The 23,259-nt window shown below is 41.2% G+C and overlaps 1 protein-coding gene across 1 annotated transcript in view; it reads right to left on the reverse strand.

Moving 5' to 3' along the window:
* LOC139365887 (probable E3 ubiquitin-protein ligase MID2) overlaps positions 1-23,259 on the reverse strand; it is a 109,479-nt gene that overhangs the window by 14,007 nt on the left and 72,213 nt on the right. The window contains exons 4-6 of the mRNA XM_071102944.1: positions 20,892-21,040; positions 20,199-20,326; positions 18,704-18,847 (exon numbers count right to left, since the gene is read on the reverse strand). Coding sequence (XP_070959045.1) covers positions 18,704-18,847; positions 20,199-20,326; positions 20,892-21,040 — 421 coding nt within the window. The remainder of the gene's footprint in view (positions 1-18,703; positions 18,848-20,198; positions 20,327-20,891; positions 21,041-23,259) is intronic.

The raw sequence follows: 23,259 nt of genomic DNA on the forward strand, positions 1-23,259 counted from the left end.
CTTATAACACAACAACACCACTATGTGACTTATAACACAACAACACCACTATGTGACTTATAACACAACAACACCACTATATGACTTATAACACAACACCACCACTATGTGACTTATAACACAACAACACCACTATATGACTTATAACACAACAACACCACTATGACTTATAACACAACATCACTATGACTTATAACACAACACCACTATATGACTAATAACACAACAACACTATGTGACTAATAACACAACAACATCACTATGTGACTTATAACACAACATCACTATATGACTCATACCACAACACCACTATGTGACTTATAACACAACATCACTATGTGACTTATGACACAACACCACTATGTGACTTATAACACAACATCACTATGTGACTTATGACACAACATCACTATATGACTCATAACACAACAACAACACTATGTGACTAATAACACAACAACATCACTATGTGACTTATAACACAACATCACTATATGACTCATAACACAACACCACTATGTGACTCATAACACAACATCACTATGTGACTTATGACACAACATCACTATGACTTATAACACAACATCACTATGTGACTTATGACACAACATGCTCGTATCACCAACACGCAATCTTATGATCAGCATGATGCACATTCAAACTACAGCATCATAATCTTTAACAATACTTGGGACAGAGAAATGTACATTCCAATATAAGTAGTGGTTAGTAAAGACGTAATTGTGTAATTTCTAAAACATATCCTTGTAAAAAAAACAAAGTCTCCTAAATAGATAAATACAGGGGGTCCTGTGGGTCTGTAAAACGACAATACAGTTCTTTCCAAAATATCCACTATTTTGTTTTCTTCTCCCCAGTCTCCAAAGTATTGTCATTATGCCTGAAAACCAGAAGAGCTTTCAGCCTATAGGACATGTCCCTTTAGACAGGGACAAGACAAGACGTGAATTATGAAAGGGAGATGGAACCAAGAGCATGTTGAAGTAATAACACAGGTTCTGGCCTCCCGAGTGGCGCAGTGGTCTAAGACACTGCATCCCAGTGCTAGCTGTGCCACTAGAGATTCTGGGTTCGAGTCCAAGTTCTGTTGCAGCTGCTCGTGACCGGGAGACCCATGGGGTGGCGCACAATAAGCCCAGCGTCGTCCGGGTTAGGGGAGGGTTTGGCCGGCAGGGATGTCCTTGTCCCATCGAGCACTAGCGGCTCCTGTGGCGTGAACGGTGACACGGTCGCCAGGTGTACAGTGTTGGTTCATAGAACGAGCATGGGAAGCTACAAACACACTGTCCTGATAACTACAATGTACTGCTGTACTACAAACACACTGTCCTGATAACTACAATATACTGCTGTACTACAAACACACTGTCCTGATAACTACAATATACTGCTGTACTACAAACACACTGTCCTGATAACTACAATATACTGCTGTACTACAAACACACTGTCCTGATAACTACAATATACTGCTGTACTACAAACACACTGTCCTGATAACTACAATATACTGCTGTACTACAAACACACTGTCCTGATAACTACAATATACTGCTGTACTACAAACACACTGTCCTGATAACTACAATATACTGCTGTACTACAAACACACTGTCCTGATAACTACAATATACTGCTGTACTACAAACACACTGTCCTGATAACTACAATATACTGCTGTACTACAAACACACTGTCCTGATAACTACAATATACTGCTGTACTACAATATACTGCTGTACTACAATATACTGCTGTACTACAATATACTGCTGTACTACAATATACTGCTGTACTCCAAACACACTGCCCTGATAACTACAATATACTGCTGTACTACAATATACTGCTGTACTACAATATACTGCTGTACTACAATATACTGCTGTACTACAAACACACTGCCCTGATAACTACAATATACTGCTATACTCCAAACACACTGCCCTGATAACTACAATATACTGCTGTACTACAAACACACTGTCCTGATAACTACAATGTACTGCTGTACTACAATATACTGCTGTACTACAATATACTGCTATACTCCAAACACACTGTCCTGATAACTACAATATACTGCTATACTACAAACACACTGTCCTGATAACTACAATATACTGCTATACTACAAACACACTGCCCTGATAACTACAATATACTGCTATACTACAAACACACTGTCCTGATAACTACAATATACTGCTATACTACAATATACTGCTGTACTACAATATACTGCTATACTACAAACACACTGTCCTGATAACTACAATATACTGCTGTACTACAATATACTGCTGTACTACAAACACACTGTCCTGATAACTACAATATACTGCTATACTACAAACACACTGTCCTGATAACTACAATATACTGCTATACTACAAACACACTGTCCTGATAACTACAATATACTGCTATACTACAAACACACTGTCCTGATAACTACAATATACTGCTATACTACAAACACACTGTCCTGATAACTACAATATACTGCTGTACTACAATATACTGCTGTACTACAATATACTGCTGTACTACAATATACTGCTGTACTACAATATACTGCTATACTACAATATACTGCTGTACTACAATATACTGCTATACTCCAAACACACTGCCCTGATAACTACAATATACTGCTGTACTACAAACACACTGCCCTGATAACTACAATATACTGCTGTACTACAATATACTGCTGTACTACAAACACACTGCCCTGATAACTACAATATACTGCTGTACTACAATATACTGCTATACTACAAACACACTGCCCTGATAACTACAATATACTGCTATACTACAAACACACTGCCCTGATAACTACAATATACTGCTGTACTACAATATACTGCTATACTACAAACACACTGCCCTGATAACTACAATATACTGCTATACTACAAACACACTGCCCTGATAACTACAATATACTGCTGTACTACAATATACTGCTGTACTACAATATACTGCTGTACTACAATATACTGCTGTACTACAATATACTGCTGTACTCCAAACACACTGCCCTGATAACTACAATATACTGCTGTACTACAAACACACTGCCCTGATAACTACAATATACTGCTATACTACAAACACACTGTCCTGATAACTACAATATACTGCTGTACTACAATATACTGCTGTACTACAAACACACTGCCCTGATAACTACAATATACTGCTGTACTACAAACACACTGCCCTGATAACTACAATATACTGCTATACTACAAACACACTGTCCTGATAACTACAATATACTGCTATACTCCAAACACACTGTCCTGATAACTACAATATACTGCTGTACTACAAACACACTGTCCTGATAACTACAATATACTGCTGTACTACAAACACACTGCCCTGATAACTACAATATACTGCTGTACTACAAACAACTGTCCTGATAACTACAATATACTGCTATACTACAAACACACTGTCCTGATAACTACAATATACTGCTATACTCCAAACACACTGTCCTGATAACTACAATATACTGCTATACTACAAACACACTGCCCTGATAACTACAATATACTGCTATACTACAATATACTGCTATACTACAAACACACTGTCCTGATAACTACAATATACTGCTGTACTACAAACACACTGTCCTGATAACTACAATATACTGCTGTACTACAAACACACTGTCCTGATAACTACAATATACTGCTGTACTACAAACACACTGTCCTGATAACTACAATATACTGCTGTACTACAACACACTGTCCTGATACTACAATATACTGCTGTACTAAAATATACTGTCCTGATACTACAATATACTGCTGTACTACAAACACACTGCCCTGAATAACTACAATATACTGCTGTACTACAAACACACTGTCCTGATAACTACAATATACTGCTATACTACAAACACACTGTCCTGATAACTACAATATACTGCTGTACTACAAACACACTGTCCTGATAACTACAATATACTGCTATACTACAATATACTGCTGTACTACAATATACTGCTATACTACAAACACACTGTCCTGATAACTACAATATACTGCTATACTACAATATACTGCTGTACTACAAACACACTGCCCTGATAACTACAATATACTGCTATACTACAAACACACTGTCCTGATAACTACAATATACTGCTGTACTACAAACACACTGCCCTGATAACTACAATATACTGCTGTACTACAATATACTGCTATACTACAAACACACTGCCCTGATATACTACAATACTACAAACACACTGCCCTGATACTACAATATACTGCTATACTACAAACACACTGTCCTGATAACTACAATATACTGCTGTACTACAATATACTGCTGTACTACAAACACACTGCCCTGATAACTACAATATACTGCTGTACTACAAACACACTGCCCTGATAACTACAATATACTGCTATACTACAATATACTGCTGTACTACAATATACTGCTATACTACAATATACTGCTGTACTACAAACACACTGCCCTGATAACTACAATATACTGCTGTACTACAATATACTGCTGTACTACAATATACTGCTATACTACAATATACTGCTATACTACAATATACTGCTGTACTACAAACACACTGTCCTGATAACTACAATATACTGCTATACTACAATATACTGCTGTACTACAATATACTGCTATACTCCAAACACACTGTCCTGATAACTACAATATACTGCTGTACTACAAACACACTGCCCTGATAACTACAATATACTGCTATACTACAAACACACTGCCCTGATAACTACAATATACTGCTGTACTACAATATACTGCTATACTACAAACACACTGCCCTGATAACTACAATATACTGCTGTACTACAATATACTGCTGTACTACAATATACTGCTATACTACAATATACTGCTATACTACAATATACTGCTGTACTACAATATACTGCTATACTACAAACACACTGTCCTGATAACTACAATATACTGCTATACTACAATATACTGCTATACTCCAAACACACTGCCCTGATAACTACAATATACTGCTGTACTACAATATACTGCTATACTACAAACACACTGCCCTGATAACTACAATATACTGCTGTACTACAATATACTGCTGTACTACAATATACTGCTATACTACAATATACTGCTATACTACAATATACTGCTGTACTCAAATATACTGCTATACTACAAACACACTGTCCTGATAACTACAATATACTGCTATACTACAAACACACTGCCCTGATAACTACAATATACTGCTGTACTACAATATACTGCTGTACTACAATATACTGCTATACTACAATATACTGCTATACTACAATATACTGCTGTACTACAAACACACTGTCCTGATAACTACAATATACAGCTATACTACAATATACTGCTGTACTACAATATACTGCTATACTCCAAACACACTGTCCTGATAACTACAATATACTGCTGTACTACAAACACACTGCCCTGATAACTACAATATACTGCTATACTACAAACACACTGCCCTGATAACTACAATATACTGCTATACTACAAACACACTGCCCTGATAACTACAATATACTGCTGTACTACAATATACTGCTGTACTACAATATACTGCTGTACTACAATATACTGCTATACTACAATATACTGCTATACTACAATATACTGCTGTACTACAATATACTGCTATACTACAAACACACTGTCCTGATAACTACAATATACTGCTATACTACAATATACTGCTGTACTACAAACAAACTGTCCTGATAACTACAATATACTGCTGTACTACAAACACACTGTCCTGATAACTACAATATACTGCTATACTACAAACACACTGTCCTGATAACTACAATATACTGCTGTACTACAAACACACTGCCCTGATAACTACAATATACTCCTATACTACAAACACACTGCCCTGATAACTACAATATACTGCTATACTACAAACACACTGCCCTGATAACTACAATATACTGCTATACTACAAACACACTGCCCTGATAACTACAATATACTGCTGTACTACAATATACTGCTGTACTACAATATACTGCTATACTACAATATACTGCTGTACTACAAACACACTGTCCTGATAACTACAATATACTGCTGTACTACAAACACACTGCCCTGATAACTACAATATACTGCTATACTACAATATACTGCTGTACTACAATATACTGCTATACTACAATATACTGCTGTACTACAAACACACTGCCCTGATAACTACAATATACTGCTGTACTACAATATACTGCTGTACTACAATATACTGCTATACTACAATATACTGCTATACTACAATATACTGCTGTACTACAAACACACTGTCCTGATAACTACAATATACTGCTGTACTACAAACACACTGCCCTGATAACTACAATATACTGCTATACTCCAAACACACTGTCCTGATAACTACAATATACTGCTGTACTACAAACACACTGCCCTGATAACTACAATATACTGCTGTACTACAATATACTGCTATACTACAAACACACTGTCCTGATAACTACAATATACTGCTGTACTACAATATACTGCTGTACTACAATATACTGCTATACTCCAAACACACTGTCCTGATAACTACAATATACTGCTATACTACAAACACACTGCCCTGATAACTACAATATACTGCTGTACTACAATATACTGCTGTACTACTAACACACTGTCCTGATAACTACAATATACTGCTGTACTACAAACACACTGCCCTGATAACTACAATATACTGCTATACTACAAACACACTGCCCTGATAACTACAATATACTGCTGTACTACAAACACACTGTCCTGATAACTACAATATACTGCTGTACTACAATATACTGCTGTACTACAATATACTGCTATACTCCAAACACACTGTTCTGATAACTACAATATACTGCTGTACTACAAACACACTGCCCTGATAACTACAATATACTGCTGTACTACAATATACTGCTATACTACAAACACACTGTCCTGATAACTACAATATACTGCTGTACTACAATATACTGCTGTACTACAATATACTGCTATACTCCAAACACACTGTCCTGATAACTACAATATACTGCTATACTACAAACACACTGCCCTGATAACTACAATATACTGCTGTACTACAATATACTGCTGTACTACTGATAACTACAATATACTGCTGTACTACAAACACACTGCCCTGATAACTACAATATACTGCTATACTACAAACACACTGCCCTGATAACTACAATATACTGCTGTACTATAAACACACTGTCCTGATAACTACAATATACTGTACTACTACTGCTGTACTACAATATACTGCTGTACTACAAACACACTGTCCTGATAACTACAATATACTGCTATACTACAATATACTGCTGTACTACAATATACTGCTATACTACAATATACTGCTATACTACAAACACACTGCCCTGATAACTACAATATACTGCTGTACTACAATATACTGCTGTACTACAATATACTGCTATACTACAAACACACTGCCCTGATAACTACAATATACTACAAACACACTGTCCTGATAACTACAATATACTGCTATACTACAATATACTGCTATACTACAAACACACTGCCCTGATAACTACAATATACTACAAACACACTGTCCTGATAACTACAATATACTGCTATACTACAAACACACTGCCCTGATAACTACAATATACTACAAACACACTGTCCTGATAACTACAATATACTGCTATACTACAAACACACTGTCCTGATAACTACAATATACTGCTATACTACATAGGCTTGACTCTGGAGCAGCTTCAAAGTGAAGATAGATGAACATTGCTGGAAAATGACCCATAAGAAAATAATTAGTCTACAGCTTTTGTTCATGAAGCATGTGACAAATAAAATGTGATTTGATTTGAGTGAATGTGTCTTCTTTAGAGTCTCTCTCTCTCTCTCTCTCTCTCTCTCTCTCTCTCTGTGTGTCTCTCTCTCTCTCTCTCTCTGTGTATCTCTCTCTCTATCTCTCTCTCTGTGTCTCTCTCTCTCTCTCTCTCTTTCTCTGTGTGTGTTAGTGTGTGTTTGAGATCCACATCATCATCCACGTCTACATCATTAACAGGGAACTAATGAATTCAACTGATTGACTGTGGGTATCTGCTCACATCATTATGGAATCATTGACTGGATGTATCAATCAATCATCAATCAAATGTATTTATATAGCCCTTCGTACATCAGCTGATATCTCAAAGTGCTGTACAGAAACCCAGCCTAAAACCCCCAAACAGCAAGCAATGTAGGTGTAGAAGCACGGGGGCTAGGAAAAACTCCCTAGAAAGGACAAAACCTAGGAAGAAACCTAGAGAGGAACCAGACTCTGAGGGGTGGCCAGTCCTCTTCTGGCTGTGCCGGGTGGAGATTATAAACCTAGAGAGGAACCAGGCTATGAGGGGTGGCCAGTCCTCTTCTGGCTGTGCCGGGTGGAGATTATAACAGAACATGGCCAAGATGTTCAAACGTTCACAGACAACCAGCAGGGTCAAATAATAATAATCACAGTGGTTCTAGAGTTGTGTGAGAGTTGTAGAGTTGTATGAGTTGTGTGAGAGTTGTAGAGTTGTGTGAGAGTTGTGTAAGAGTTGTAGAGTTGTGTGAGAGTTGTAGAGTTGTGTAGAGTTGGGTGCAGCAGGTCAGCACCTCAGGAGTAAATGTCAGTTGGCTTTTCATAGCCGATCGTTCAGTTAGAGACAGCAGGTGCAGTAGAGAGAGAGAGTCGGAAACAGCAGGTCCGGAACAAGGTAGCACATCCGGTGAACAGGTAAACGACATACATAAACACTAACACTACCCTACAGTACTACAGTAAACAACACTACCCTACAGTCCTACAGTAAACAACACCACCCTACAGTACTACAGTAAACAACACTACCCTACAGTAAACAACACTACCCTAGAGTACTACAGTAAACAACACTACCCTACAGTACTACAGTAAACAAAACTACCCTACAGTCCTACAGTAAACAACACTACCCTACAGTACTACAGTAAATAACACTACTCTACAGTACTACAATAAACAACACTACCCTACAGTACTACAGTAAACAACACTACCCTACAGTACTACAGTAAACAACACTACCCTAAAGTACTACAGTAAACAACACTACTCTACAGTACTACAGTAAACAACACTACCCTACAGTACTACAGTAAACAACACTACCCTACAGTAAACAACACGACCCCACAGTACTACAGTAAACAACACTACCCTACAGTACTACAGTAAACAACACTACCCTACAGTACTACAGTAAACAACACTACCCTACAGTACTACAGTAAACAACACTACCCTACAGTACTACAGTAAACAACACTACCTTACAGTAAACAACACTACCCTACAGTACTACAGTAAACAACACTACCCTAGAGTAAACAACACTACCCTACAGTAAACAACACTACCCTACAGTACTACAGTAAACAACACTACCCTACAGTAAACAACACTACCCTACAGTACTACAGTAAACAACACTACCCTACAGTACTACAGTAAACAACACTACCCTACAGTAAACAACACTACCCTACAGTACTACAGTAAACAACCCTACCCTACAGTAAACAACACTACCCTACAGTACTACAGTAAACAACACTACCCTACAGTACTACAGTAAACAACACTACCCTACAGTACTACAGTAAACAACACTACCCTACAGTACTACAGTAAACAACACTACCATACAGTAAACAACACTACCATACAGTACGACAGTAAACAACACTACCCTACAGTACTACAGTAAACAACACAACCCTACAGTACTACAGTAAACAACACGACCCTACAGTACTACAGTAAACACTACCCTACAGTACTACAGTAAACACTACCCTACAGTACTACAGTAAACAACACTACCCTACAGTACTACAGTAAACAACACGGCCCTACAGTACTACAGTAAACAACACTACCCTACAGTACTACAGTAAACAACACTACCCTACAGTAAACAACAACACCCTACAGTACTACAGTAAACAACACTACCCTACAGTAAACAACACTACTCTACAGTACTACAGTAAACAACACTACCCTACAGTACTACAGTAAACAAAACTACCCTACAGTCCTACAGTAAACAACACTACCCTACAGTACTACAGTAAACAACACTACTCTACAGTACTACAGTAAACAACACTACCCTACAGTACTACAGTAAACAACACTACCCTACAGTCCTACAGTAAACAACACTACCCTACAGTCCTACAGTAAACAACACTACCCTACAGTAAACAACACTACCCTACAGTACTACAGTAAACACGACCCTACAGTACTACAGTAAACAACACGACCCTACAGTACTACAGTAAACAACACGACCCTACAGTACTACAGTAAACAACACGACCCTACAGTACTACAGTAAACAACACTACCCTACAGTACTACAGTAAACACTACCCTACAGTACTACAGTAAACAACACTACCCTACAGTACTACAGTAAACAACACTACCCTACAGTACTACAGTAAACAACAACACCCTACAGTACTACAGTAAACAACACTACCCTACAGTACTACAGTAAACAACACGACCCTACAGTACTACAGTAAACAACACTACCCTACAGTACTACTGTAAACAACACTACCCTACAGTACTACAGTAAACAACACTACCCTACAGTAAACAACACTACCCTACAGTACTACAGTAAACAACACTACTCTACAGTACTACAGTAAACAACACTACCCTACAGTACTACAGTAAACAACACTACTCTACAGTACTACAGTAAACAACACTACCCTACAGTACTACAGTAAACAACACTACCCTACAGTACTACAGTAAACAACACTACCCTACAGTCCTACAGTAAACAACACTACCCTACAGTACTACAGTAAACAACACTACCCTACAGTCCTACAGTAAACAACACTACCCTACAGTACTACAGTAAACAACACTACCCTACAGTCCTACAGTAAACAACACTACCCTACAGTATACAGTAAACAACACTACTCTACAGTACTACAGTAAACAACACTACCCTACAGTACTACAGTAAACAACACTACCCTACAGTCCTACAGTAAACAACACGACCCTACAGTACTACAGTAAACAACACTACCCTACAGTATTACAGTAAACAACACTACCCTTCAGTACTACAGTAAACAACATCAATCTGGTACTACCAGATATATAGACATATCATCTCACATTCCCATCCCTGGTACCAGACTGGTACTACCAGATATATAGACATATCATCTCACATTCCCATCCCTGGTACCATACTGGTACTACCAGATATATAGACATATCATCTCACATTCCCATCCCTGGTACCATACTGGTACTACCAGATATATAGACATATCATCTCACACTCCCATCCCTGGTACCATACTGGTACTACCAGATATATAGACATATCATCTCACATTCCCATCCCTGGTACCTGACTATGTACTACCAGATATATAGACATATCAGCTCACATTCCCATCCCTGGTACCTGACTAGGTACTACCAGATATATAGACATATCAGCTCACACTCCCATCCCTGGTACCATACTGGTACTACCAGATATATAGACATATCATCTCACATTCCCCCTCCAGGGAGAGAGGAGAAGGATCAGATGACATCAACAGTGGTTAGCGTTTAAGCACTCAGAGATGCAGAAAAAAGGCAATGCTACAAACTCAGCAGTCTGAAATAACATTTCAGCTCCAGCTCCCTCTTATCCTCCCGAGGAGGTAATGGCAGCTCAGTGAGGCCAGCCAGCCAGCAGACCTGGGGTCAAATAGTATTTGATATACATTTAAAATACTTTATTTGTGCTTGATTGGGCTTGTCTAGGTTAATGGACCAATAGAACAGTCTCAATAGTATAAACCCCGTCCAACTGGGACTCCAGGCAGGCAAAAACGAACGTTAAAAGTATTTGAAAATATTTCAAATAGTATTTGAACCCAGGTCTACCAGCCAGCCCACCTCTTCCCTCCCACTCTGGATCTGCTGATAGCCTCAGCTCTTCAGTCTATCACTGCTGAAATAAATCCTACTTCACCGCAGTACTGAGACTGAGCAGGTTGGTGCAGGCTGGGACTGAGTGGAGGAGAGGAGGAGAGAGGAGAGAGAAGGGAGGAGGAGAGAGGAGGGAGGAGAGGAGGGAGGAGGAGAGAGGAGGGAGGAGAGAGGAGAGGAGGAGAGAGGAGGGAGGAGGAGAGAGGAGAGGAGGAGAGAGGAGGGGGGAGGAGAGAGGAGAGGTGGAGAGGAGGAGAGAGGAGGAGAGAGGAGGAGATATGAGGAGAGGAGGAGAGAGGAGGGAGAAGAGAGAGGAGGGAGGAGGAGAGGAGGGAGGAGAGAGGAGGAGAGAGGAGGAGAGAGGAGGGAGGAGAGAGGAGGAGAGAGGAGGGAGGAGAGAGGAGGGAGAAGGAGAGAGGAGGGAGGAGGAGAGAGGAGGAGAGAGGAGGGAGAAGAGAGGAGGAGAGAGGAGGGAGAAGAGAGGAGGAGAGAGGAGAGAGAAGAGAGGAGGAGAGAGGAGGGAGGAGAGAGGAGGGAGGAGAGAGGAGAGGAGAGAGGAGGAGAGAGGAGGGAGGAGAGAGTAGGAGAGAAGAGAAATCGTAGGGAGGAGAGAGGAAGGAGGAGAGGGGGAGGAGAGAGGAAGGAGGAGAGGGGGAGGAGAGAGGAGGGAGGAGAGGGAGAGGAGGAGAGAGGAGGGAGAAGAGAGAAGGAGAGAGGAGAGAAATCGTAGGGAGGAGAGAGGAGGGAGGAGAGGGGGAGGAGAGAGGAGGGAGGAGAGGGAGAGGAGGAGAGAGGAGGGAGGAGAGAGGAGGAGAGAGGAGAGAAATCATAGGGAGGAGAGAGGAGGGAGGAGAGGGGGAGGAGAGAGGAGGGAGGAGAGGGAGAGGAGGAGAGAGGAGAGAAATCATAGGGAGGAAAGAGGAGGGAGGAGAGGGAGAGGAGGAGAGGGGGAGGAGAGAGGAGGGAGGAGAGAGGAGGGAGGAGAGGGAGAGGAGGAGAAGAGAAGGGGAGGAGGAGAGGAGGGGTGGGAAAAGGGGGAAAACAGGAAAGAGGATTAGAGAAGAGAGAAATGAAGGCGTGAAGAATAGTAGATGAGAAGAAAGCAGCTCTGTGGAGGATCTGTAGGAAGTACAGTTGATGTCGGACGTTTACATACACATTAGCCAAATACATTTAAACTCAGTTTTTCACAATTCCTGACATTTAATCCTAGTAAAAATCCCCTGTTTTAGGTCAGTTAGGATCACCACTTTATTTTAAGAATGTGAAATGTCAGAATAATAGAAGAGAGAATGATTTTGTTCAGCTTTTATTTCTTTCATCACATTCCCAATGGGTCAGAAGTTTACATACACTCAATTAGTATTTGGTAGCATTGCCTTCAAATTGTTTAACTTGGGTCAAACATTTCGGGGAGCCTTCCACAAGCTTCCCACAATAAGTTGGGTGAATTTTGGCCCATTCCTCCTGACAGAGCTGGTGTAACTGAATCAGGCTTGTAGGCCTCCTTGCTTACACACGCTTTCTTAGTTATGCCCACACATTTTTTTATAGGATTGAGGTCAGGGCTTTGTGATGCCACTCCAATAATACCTTGACTTTGTTGTCCTTAAGCCATTTTGACACAACTTTGGAAGTATGTTTGGGGTCATAGTCCATTTGGAAGACCCATTTGCGACCAAGCTTTAACTTCCTGACTGATGTCTTGAGATATTGCTTCAATATATCCACATAATTTCCCTCCCTCATGATGCCATCTATTTTGTGAAGTGCACCAGTCCTCCCTGCAGCAAAGCACCCCCATAACTAGATGCTGCCACCCCCATACTTCATTCTTGGGATGGTATTCTTCAGCTTGCAAGCCTCCCCCTTTATCCTCCAAACATAACGATGGTCATTATGGCCTAACAGTTCTATTTTTGTTTCATCAGACCAGAGGACCAGAGGACATTTCTCCAAAAAGTACAATCTTTGTCCCCATGTGCAGTTGCAAACCGTAGTCTGGCTTTTTTATGGTGGTTTTGGAGTAGTGGCTTCTTACTTGCTGAGCGGCCTTTCAGGCCCAAAATTTAGTCGATATAGGACTAAATTTTGGGGCGGCAGGGTAGCCTAGTGGTTAGAGCGTTGGACTAGTAACCAGAAGGTTGCAAGTTCAAACCCCTGAGCTGACAAGGTCTGTCGTTCTGCCCCTGAACAAGGCAGTTAACCCACTGTTCCTAGGCTGTCATTGAAAATAAGAATTTGTTCTTAACTGACTTGCCTAGTTAAATAAAGGTAAAATAAAATGATTGTGGATATAGATACTTTTGTACCTGTTTCCTCCAGCATCTTCACTCTGCTGTTGTTTTGGGATTTATTTGCACTTTTCGCACCAAAGTACGTGTCTCCTTCCTGAGCGGTATGACGGCTGCGTGGTCCCATGGTGTTTATACTTGAGTACTATTGTTTGTACAGATGAACGTGGTACCTTCAGGTGTTTTGAAATTGCTCCCAAGGATGAACCAGACTTGTGGAGGTCTTAATAGATTTTTTTCTGAGGTCTTGGCTTATATCTTTTGCTTTTCCCATGATGTCAAGCAAAGAGGCACTGAGTTTGAAGGTAGGCCTTGAAATACATCCACAGGTACACCTCCAATTTAATCAAATTATGTCAATTAGCCTAGAATCTTCTGAAGCCATGACATAATTTTCTGGAATATTTCAAGCTCCAATCTGTCCCAGGGCCATCCAGCTCCACATGTGAGAGTGGCAATCTACTGTCAGCTATTCCTCCCGTGTCCTCCCACTCTACTGTCAGTTCATCCTACTATGTTCTCCCACTCTACTGTCAGTTCATCCTACTATGTCCTCCCACTATACTGTCAGTTCATCCTACTATGTTCTCCCACTCTACTGTCAGTTCATCCTGTTATGTTCTCCCACTCTACTGTCAGTTCATCCTGCTATGTTCTCCCACTCTACTGTCAGTTCATCCTGCTATGTTCTCCCACTCTACTGTCAGTTCATCCTACTATGTTCTCCCACTCTACTGTCAGCTATTCCTCCCGTGTCCTCCCACTCTACTGTCAGTTCATCCTGCTATGTTCTCCCACTCTACTGTCTGTTCATCCTACTATGTCCTCCCACTATACTGTCAGTTCATCCTGCTATGTTCTCCCACTCTACTGTCAGTTCATCCTGCTATGTTCTCCCACTCTACTGTCAGTTCATCCTGCTATGTTCTCCCACTCTCCTGTCTGTTCATCCTACTATGTTCTCCCACTCTACTGTCAGTTCATCCTGCTATGTTCTCCCACTATACTGTCTGTTCATCCTACTATGTTCTCCCACTCTACTGTCAGTTCATCCTCCTGTGTCCTGCCACGGCAGCCTGACATTATCTGCTAGGCCTATACCTGCTATTATCTCCTCTGCTCTACACTTCAGCAAATCTCCTCTTCCCTCCTCTCCTCAATGCCCCTCAAAAGTGTCACCCAGTCCACTCACTCAAGGATCTATAGTCCATAAATGGTGATACAGACAAACTGGAACAGCTGATGTTCCCAAATGACATGTTATCTTGATGTCAGTACAGTAACTGCATGGCATTACAAAGCTGTTACTAAAATATGGCTGTTCCATAACGGGATAGAGTGCAAACCAACAACATTCAGTGTTATATAAAATAGTCCAACCCTATCTCTTCTTACTGTATTATAAAGTAGTCCAACCCTATCTCTTCTTACTGTATTATAAAGTAGTCCAACCCTATCCCTTCTTACTGTATTATAAAGTAGTCCAACCCTATCTCTTCTTACTGTATTATAAAGTAGTCCAACCCTACCTCTTCTTACTGTATTATAAAGTAGTCCAACCCTATCTCTTCTTACTGTATTATAAAGTAGTCCAACCCTATCTCTTCTTACTGTAGGTTACTGTATTATATAGTAGTCCAACCCTATCTCTTCTTACTGTATTATAAAGTAGTCCAACCCTATCTCTTCTTACTGTAGGTTACTGTATTATAAAGTAGTCCAACCCTATCTCTTCTTACTGTATTATAAAGTAGTCCAACCCTATCTCTTCTTACTGTAGGTTACTGTATTATAAAGTAGTCCAACCCTATCTCTTCTTACTGTAGGTTACTGTATTATAAAGTAGTCCAACCCTATCTCTTCTTACTGTAGGTTACAGTATTATAAAGTAGTCCAACCCTATCTCTTCTTACTGTATTATAAAGTAGTCCAACCCTATCTCTTCTTACTGTATTATAAAGTAGTCCAACCCTATCTCTTCTTACTGTATTATAAAGTAGTCCAACCCTATCTCTTCTTACTGTATTATAAAGTAGTCCAACCCAATCTCTTCTTACTGTAGGTTACTGTATTATAAAGTAGTCCAACCCTATCTCTTCTTACTGTAGGTTACTGTATTATAAAGGAGTCCAACCCTATCCCTTCTTACTGTATTATAAAGTAGTCCAACCCTATCTCTTCTTACTGTAGGTTACTGTATTATAAAGTAGTCCAACCCTATCTCTTCTTACTGTATTATAAAGTAGTCCAACCCTATCCCTTCTTACAGTATTATAAAGTAGTCCAACCCTATCTCTTCTTACTGTAGGTTACTGTATTATAAAGTAGTCCAACCCTATCTCTTCTTACTGTATTATAAAGTAGTCCAACCCTATCTCTTCTTACTGTATTATAAAGTAGTCCAACCCTATCTCTTCTTACTGTATTATAAAGTAGTCCAACCCTATCTCTTCTTACTGTAGGTTACTGTATTATAAAGTAGTCCAACCCTATCCCTTCTTACTGTATTATAAAGTAGTCCAACCCTATCTCTTCTTACTGTAGGTTACTGTATTATAAAGTAGTCCAACCCTATCCCTTCTTACAGTATTATAAAGTAGTCCAACCCTATCTCTTCTTACTGTAGGTTACTGTATTATAAAGTAGTCCAACCCTATCTCTTCTTACTGTATTATAAAGTAGTCCAACCGTATCCCTTCTTACTGTAGGTAATTGTATTATATAGTAGTCCAACCCTATCTCTTCTTACTGTATTATAAAGTAGTCCAACCCTATCTCTTCTTACTGTATTATAAAGTAGTCCAACCCTATCCCTTCTTACAGTATTATAAAGTAGTCCAACCCTATCTTTTCTTACTGTAGGTTACTGTATTATAAAGTAGTCCAACCCTATCTCTTCTTACTGTATTATAAAGTAGTCCAACCCTATCTCTTCTTACTGTAGGTTACTGTATTATAAAGTAGTCCAACCCTATCTCTTCTTACTGTATTATAAAGTAGTCCAACCCTATCTCTTCTTACTGTATTATAAAGTAGTCCAACCCTATCTCTTCTTACTGTATTATAAAGTAGTCCAACCCTATCTCTTCTTACTGTAGGTTACTGTATTATAAAGTAGTCCAACCCTATCCCTTCTTACTGTATTATAAAGTAGTCCAACCCTATCTCTTCTTACTGTTATATAAAGTAGTCCAACCCTATCTCTTCTTACTGTATTATAAAGTAGTCCAACCCTATCTCTTCTTACTGTATTATAAAGTAGTCCAACCCTATCTCTTCTTACTGTAGGTTACTGTATTATAAAGTAGTCCAACCCTATCTCTTCTTACTGTAGGTAATTGTATTATGAAGTAGTCCAACCCTATCTCTTCTTACTGTAGGTTACTGTATTATAAAGTAGTCCAAACCTATCTCTTCTTACTGTATTATAAAGTAGTCCAACCCTATCTCTTCTTACTGTATTATAAAGTAGTCCAACCCTATCTCTTCTTACTGTATTATAAAGTAGTCCAACCCTATCTTTTCTTACTGTATTATAAAATAGTCCAACCCTATCTCTTCTTACTGTATTATAAAGTAGTCCAACCCTATCTCTTCTTACTGTAGGTTACTGTATTATAAAGGAGTCCAACCCTAACCCTTCTTACTGTATTATAAAGTAGTCCAACCCTATCTCTTCTTACTGTATTATAAAGTAGTCCAACCCTATCTCTTCTTACTGTATTATAAAGTAGTCCAACCCTATCTCTTCTTACTGTATTATAAAGTAGTCCAACCCTATCTCTTCTTACTGTAGGTTACTGTATTATAAAGTAGTCCAACCCTATCTCTTCTTACTGTATTATAAAGTAGTCCAGCCCTATCTCTTCTTACTGTAGGTTACTGTATTATAAAGTAGTCCAACCCTATCTCTTCTTACTGTAGGTAATTGTATTATAAAGTAGTCCAACCCTATCTCTTCTTACTGTAGGTTACTGTATTATAAAGTAGTCCAACCCTATCTCTTCTTACTGTATTATAAAGTAGTCCAACCCTATCTCTTCTTACTGTATTATAAAGTAGTCCAACCCTATCTCTTCTTACTGTATTATAAAGTAGTCCAACCCTATCTCTTCTTACTGTAAGTTACTGTATTATAAAGTAGTCCAACACCATTTTTCTTACTGTAGGTCACTAGGTCACCAACAGGGTGGTGTACGGCTGGTGTTTTGTACACGGTACTTACTGATGAAGTTGGTCTGGCCGGTGTAGATGGTGTACTGCAGTTCGTAGGAGGTGACGCTGAACTCGTCCTCAGACGTCCAGTGAACTGTGATGGTGTCGTGGGAGGCAGTACACAGCTCATCACGTATGGAGGGAGGACTGGGAGCTACAGGGTCAAACAAGGGATAGATTAGTGTTGGACTGGATTTATTCAAAACAATACTAGATGTGTACTTGATGCCACAGGGACAGCACATGAGAGCATTCATAGAGGTGTACTTGATGACAGAGGACAGCACATGAGAGCATTCATAGATGTGTACTTGATGCCACAGGGACAGCACATGAGAGCATTCATAGAGGTGTACTTGATGTCACAGGGACTGCACATGAGAGCATTCATAGAGGTGTACTTGATGTCACAGGGACTGCACATGAGAGCATTCATAGATGTGTACTTGATGCCAGAGGACAGCACACGAGAGCATTCATAGAGGTGTACTTGATGCCACAGGGACAGCACATGAGAGCATTCATAGAGGTGTACTTGATGCCACAGGGACAGCACATGAGAGCATTCATAGAGGTGTACTTGATGCCACAGGGACAGCACATGAGAGCATCCATAGAGGTGTACATGATGCCACAGGGACTGCACATGAGAGCATTCATAGAGGTGTACTTGATGCCAGAGAACAGCACATGAGAGCATTCATAGATGTGTACATGATGCCACAGGGACAGCACATGAGAGCATTCATAGAGGTGTACTTGATGCCAGAGGACAGCACATGAGAGCATTCATAGATGTGTACATGATGCCACAGGAACTGCACATGAGAGCATTCATAGATGTGTACATGATGCCAGAGGACAGCACATGAGAGCATTCATAGATGTGTACATGATGCCAGAGAACAGCACATGAGAGCATTCATAGATGTGTACATGATGCCACAGGGACAGCACATGAGAGCATTCATAGATGTGTACATGATGCCACAGGGACAGCACATGAGAGCATTCATAGAGGTGTACATGATGCCACAGGGACAGCACATGAGATCATTCATATAAATACCTATTTCCAATTTTATTTAATTCTGTAATAGTTCATTTGGATAGTCCCCTGGCCTACAGATGTTTTCCTGTTTGAGTGTGTAGGGTGGGAGCTACAGTGTCAACAATGGAAAGATCAATATCTAGACGTCATTTCAGACAATGTGCATTGTACCAGTCAACTAAACACAAAGTGTAGTACATTTTTTGTCAGATTTGTTCTACGTTACTTCTGTACGTCTTCCGGTGGTCGTTTATGTTTCAACAAAACTATATAACACCTCCAGAGGCATGCAGGATGGACATTGATCGACAGACAGGTTCATTATTTGCCAACAGTGGTCCTGTCTTATATTCTTTGTGAAAGCCCCAGACATTTATCTCTCTCTCTCTCTCTCTCTCTCTCTCTCTCTCTCCCTCTCTTTCCCTCTCCCTCTCCATCTCTCGCTCCCTCTCACCTGTCAGGTAGTCCAGTCCCTCTAGGATCTTCTTCTCTCTGGAAAAGTCCAGGGCAAAGTTATCAAAGGCTTCGTTCAGGTTCACATCTGGTATCAGCACCTGGGAGGAGGCCGTGGCCATAGCAACCCTGGGGGAGAGAGGGAGGGGGAGGGGGGGGGGGGGGGTGGAAGAAAGGGCGGAGAGAAGTAAGGAGAGGTATCAGACTGGAGCATAGAGATCCTATTGTATGGACTGGAGAACATCAGCAGGAGGATGATGAAGGAGCAGAGACCAAGGATGCCCTCTGTCTGCACACATCAGTGTGTGGGTGAGTCTGACACAGCCGCAGACAGACAAGGCCCTGTTGTGTTTAACCCTTCATATTCCAGCCTGTCTCCATCAGCTAGAGAACCTCATTCCTAAAACATCCAGCAGACCCTGAAATCCTGAACAAGACTTCCATTCCAGAGAGAGTCCATGAATAACAAGCCTTGGAAATAGTAGAGAACAACCATGCAGCATGTGTTCTGAGTATCCTTCCCTTTCTGTTGACCTTAAAAGCCTCCCAACGAAACACACAGCCCATCCCAGGCGGGAAGGATGTGATATCCCACCTCCCGCCCATGTTCCTGGTGGCTAGTTACAGGGGGCTGGTAGGGGAGGTAGTTAAGGGCTGAGAGAGGGATGTCAGTGAGGAGGGATTTCTGTCTCACCTCTCAGCCACGTTCCTGGCGGTCTGTAGGAAGCGAGCGTGGTCGTTCTCCTTCAGGCTGTGTTCTGCCTGAGTGATGAGGGCTCTGGAGCGCTCCAGGCACTGTCTGCAGTTAGCCATCTGCTGGGCCAGTTTACGCAGCTTCATCACCTGAGACAGATAACACACACACACACAGGACACACGCACGCACGGACGCAGAACAAACAAACAAGACTCACATGTACGCAGGCACACAGGTAGGCAGGGGGCAGGTACGCAGGCACAAAGGTAGGCAGGGGGCAGGTACACAGGCACACAGGTAGGCAGGGGGCAGGCGCAAAGGTAGGCAGGGGGCAGGCGCAAAGGTAGGCAGGGGGCAGGCGCAAAGGTAGGCAGGGGGCAGGGGCAAAGGTAGGCAGGGGGCAGGTACGCAGGCACAAAGGTAGGCAGGGGGCAGGTACGCAGGCGCAAATGTAGGCAGGGGGCAGGTACGCAGGCGCAAAGGTAGGCAGGGGGCAGGTACGTAGGCACAAAGGTAGGCAGGGGGCAGGTACGCAGGCACAAAGGTAGGCAGGAGGCAGGTACGCAGGCACAAAGGTAGGTAGGGGGCAGGTACGCAGGCACAAAGGTAGGCAGGGGGCAGGCGCAAAGGTAGGCAGGGGGCAGGTACGCAGGCACAAAGGTAGGCAGGGGGCAGGTACGCAGGCACAAAGGTAGGCAGGGGGCAGGTACGCAGGCACAAAGGTAGGCAGGGGGCAGGCGCAAAGGTAGGCAGAGGGCAGGTACGCAGGCGCAAAGGTAGGCAGGCATGCAGGCACACAGGTAGGCAGGGGGCAGGCACAAAGGTAGGCAGGCATGCAGGTACACAGGTAGGCAGGCACGCAGGTACGCAGGCACACAGGTAGGCAGGTAGGCAAGCACGCAGGCACACAAGCAAGGGACAGAGAGAAGAGAAGTTCATGTTAGCAGGGTTAGGATATAGGCAGTGATCTCACATTGTCTATAGTATTAAATTGTGGATATGTTGCACAATAGATGGGCATTCAACGCATATACAGTATATCTACAGTACCGGTCAGGAGTCTGGACACACCAACTCATTCAAGGGTTTTTCTTTATTTGTACTATTTTCTACATTGTAGAATAATAGTAAATACATCAAAACTATGAAATAACACATATGGAATCATGTAGTAACCAAAAAAGTGTTAAACAAATCAAAATATATATTGTCTCAGTTTGTTATGGATGTGATGTTCAAAACAAAAGGGCCAAATATCCTGTGTGTCATTGTGTCGTCTCTAAAAAAAACACCAGTCATGTCCAAGTATTCAGATAGATCGCCTTCCAGAATATACCGTTGTTTTTCTCTCTCTCTCTCTTTCCCTCCATCTCTTTTTCTCTCTGTCAGTCTGCTTCCTCATCACCTACAGTCCCACACCCTGAGAGAGAGAGAAAGGCCTAGTATGGAGAGTGTTATAATTCCCTCAGGGACCATGAGTGGAATAGAATCAAACATTTTAAATTCTAATTCTACATAATCTATTCATCTTCAGTCCATCCCCTGGCTCAGATGTGACACATTGAATTAGCTTCATTTAATACTTCCTTCGTCAGGGAAAAATCTTTGAGAAAGGGATTTAGAGGAATTTCGTTGCTTCTGTAATGCGAAGGAATTTTCAGTAACTGGTGTTAAAAACAAGATGCTTTTTAAAATGTCACTGGTAAGACTACATTTGATTTAGTCTACATAACATAAATTACATGTTCTGACTACATATGAGGATAGAAAACACTCCACAATAAACATTCCACACTGGGGTGGCAGGTAGCCTAGTGGTTGGACTTGTAACTGAAAGGTTGTTGGGTGGAATGGTAAAGATCTGCTGTTCTCCCCTGAACAAGACAGTTAACCCACTGTTCCTAGACCAGTTAACCCACTGTTCCTAGACCAGTTAACCCACTGTTCCTAGACCAGTTAACCCACTGTTCCTTGACCAGTTAACCCACTGTTCCTAGACCAGTTAACCCACTGTTCCTAGACCAGTTAACCCACTGTTCCTAGACCAGTTAACCCACTGTTCCTTGACCAGTTAACCCACTGTTCCTAGACCAGTTAACCCACTGTTCCTAGACCAGTTAACCCACTGTTCCTAGACCAGTTAACCCACTGTTCCTAGACCAGTTAACCCGCTGTTCCTTGGCTGTCATTGAAAATTAGAATGTGTTGTTACCTGACTTGCCTAGTTAAATAAAGGTTAAATAAAACATATTTTTTTTAAATGAAAAACGGACTGTATCACAACCGGCCGTGATTGGGAGTCCCATAGGGCGGGGCACAATTGGCCCAGCGTTGTCCAGGTTTGGCCCTGGGTAGGCCGTGATTG

The sequence above is a fragment of the Oncorhynchus clarkii genome, chromosome 14, assembly GCF_045791955.1.
Source record: "Oncorhynchus clarkii lewisi isolate Uvic-CL-2024 chromosome 14, UVic_Ocla_1.0, whole genome shotgun sequence".
NCBI classification, from domain to species: Eukaryota; Metazoa; Chordata; class Actinopteri; order Salmoniformes; family Salmonidae; genus Oncorhynchus; species Oncorhynchus clarkii.